Source organism: Chanos chanos, chromosome 4 (assembly GCF_902362185.1).
Source record: "Chanos chanos chromosome 4, fChaCha1.1, whole genome shotgun sequence".
NCBI classification, from domain to species: Eukaryota; Metazoa; Chordata; class Actinopteri; order Gonorynchiformes; family Chanidae; genus Chanos; species Chanos chanos.
Genome location: NC_044498.1, coordinates 52,592,935 through 52,594,863, shown reverse-complemented (window position 1 = coordinate 52,594,863; position 1,929 = coordinate 52,592,935). Strand labels below are relative to the sequence as shown.

At 39.1% G+C, this 1,929-nt stretch overlaps 1 protein-coding gene across 1 annotated transcript in view; it reads right to left on the bottom strand.

Annotated features, from left to right (window-relative positions):
• The window catches only part of ret (ret proto-oncogene receptor tyrosine kinase), a 20,743-nt gene extending 19,175 nt beyond the window's left edge, over positions 1 to 1,568 (bottom strand). Inside the window, exons 1-2 of the mRNA XM_030772441.1 lie at positions 1,533 to 1,568; positions 1,330 to 1,360 (exon numbers count right to left, since the gene is read on the bottom strand). Of these exons, the coding sequence (XP_030628301.1) occupies positions 1,330 to 1,360; positions 1,533 to 1,568 (67 nt within the window). The remainder of the gene's footprint in view (positions 1 to 1,329; positions 1,361 to 1,532) is intronic.
• Between the last annotated feature and the right edge of the window lie 361 nt (positions 1,569 to 1,929).

Sequence of the window (1,929 nt, the reverse complement as noted above, 5' to 3'; positions counted from 1 at the left end):
TATCTGGCAGCTGGCCAATCAATGGCAATACTAATCAACAGCCAGGCAATACTAATCAACAGCCAGGCATGTTGTTTTAGTGGATGACTCTCTCTCCCACAGAACAGAGTACAGTTTACTACAGCACCACGCAGCCTTTTAAATGGTGAGTTTTCTTTCCTTGGAGACCAGTTAAATTTTGCTTTTTTTTTTTTTTTTTTTTTTTGCTTTTTTTAACGATAGATTTATCACATAACAAAAACAAGAGGCGATCCAACCAGTTGCGAACCCCTTAACTTATTTAGAAAACATAATTCATTTAATGATTTCTGTATTTATTTCTGTAGTTATCATGCCTCAGCACAGAATTATATTGACTGCACAGTATATTCAGTCACAGTTCAGATTAAAGACATCAGACATAAGAATATGTTTGGATTCAGTATGAAACTGAAGCAGAGTGACACTGTTTCTAAACGTCCTGTAACAGAGTAACACAGATCATTACAGAGGGGGTGGAATGACTTAATTAACTAAAAGGCTGCCAATTACGCCTTAACTCAATGGAATTTCTGTCATTATTGATGCTTAGATCCTCTTCACTGAAATTATGATACGCAACTGAAAGGAAACTCACAGCATGAGATGTTTTTTCTCTCTCTCTCTCTCTCCAAATCTCTCTCTCTCCAAATCTCATTTGTCTTTATTCTGTTCAGTCAGAAAACTGAATACAATCTCATGTAAAATAATGACAGACATTATGAAATGGTTGGACCATCCAGCCTGACGCTCACACCCATGACTGTAGTTTCTATACAAAGTCTAAAAAATTAAAAAAAAAAAAAAAAAAAGGCCAGTTTAATGATAAATGAAGATTGTTTTCTACAAACAGTTTATTTTACAAACTTTGCCTGACACAAACAAATAAACATAAATGAAACCAGCGACACCGTCACAATACATTATCAAGTATTACAACAACTGTTCAAGCAAAATATGTAATGCTTAAAATGAAGCATTAAAATGCTTTGATCAAACAGTAATATGTTGAAATATGATGGGATTATTACCATGACGACATAACACGATAATCAGTCATTATTAAAGTAATTGCTCATCCACCATACCATCAGGCTACAGCTAGGAATAAAATGCCCTGTGATTAGACATCAGTCATCAGAAAATTGGATTTGGGCCCTCCACTGGGATGGGGTGGGTTGTAAGAATCTGGTTTGCAGTCTCCTCTGGGATTGGTTGGGTTATTAGGACTCAGAGATCAGAGGAACCGAACAGCATGCGCTATCTGATGTCCATGTTATACCACCAATTACCACGCTTCCCGTTACTCACCTGATGTTTTGGCTTCGCAATGGAGCACAGACTACACAAAACCGGCGTGAGACGTGAAACACAGACCACGCTGTCAAGAGCAGCTGAAGTTAATGAGGAACCGCCTAATTCCATCCAGTTTTCATTCTTAATCACACTGCTGGAGCACGAAGTTATTTCCTTAAACGTTTCCTTTAACTAACACCATTAATCTGAGCACTGACCACCGCTTTCACGCCCAGCGCCTGCTGAGTCCTCATATTCACACCCTGCCTGGCTCAAACCGGCCAGTGGTTGAATTTTACGAGAAGCACTGACTTTGACAGGTTAAGTAATCAACTCCTGGCATTTCCTAAATGCTTGTTGTCACATTTTAAAGGAAGTCGGAGTGGAGAAAAGTGCTTGGGGGGAAGGGAGGGGGGGGGGGGGGAGCAGAGCCGTGTTAAAAACGAGACACAACCTTACAGCGTGACCCTGTAGAGCTTTGTTTGTAAACAAACGCAAATGCACTGCAATTCATTCTCTGAAGAAGAAACATTATTTTTGATCAACATGTTCACTAATTCCAACTGCTGCATTGATCTTACACTCACGGTGTTTTTCTATAAATACGTTCACAAT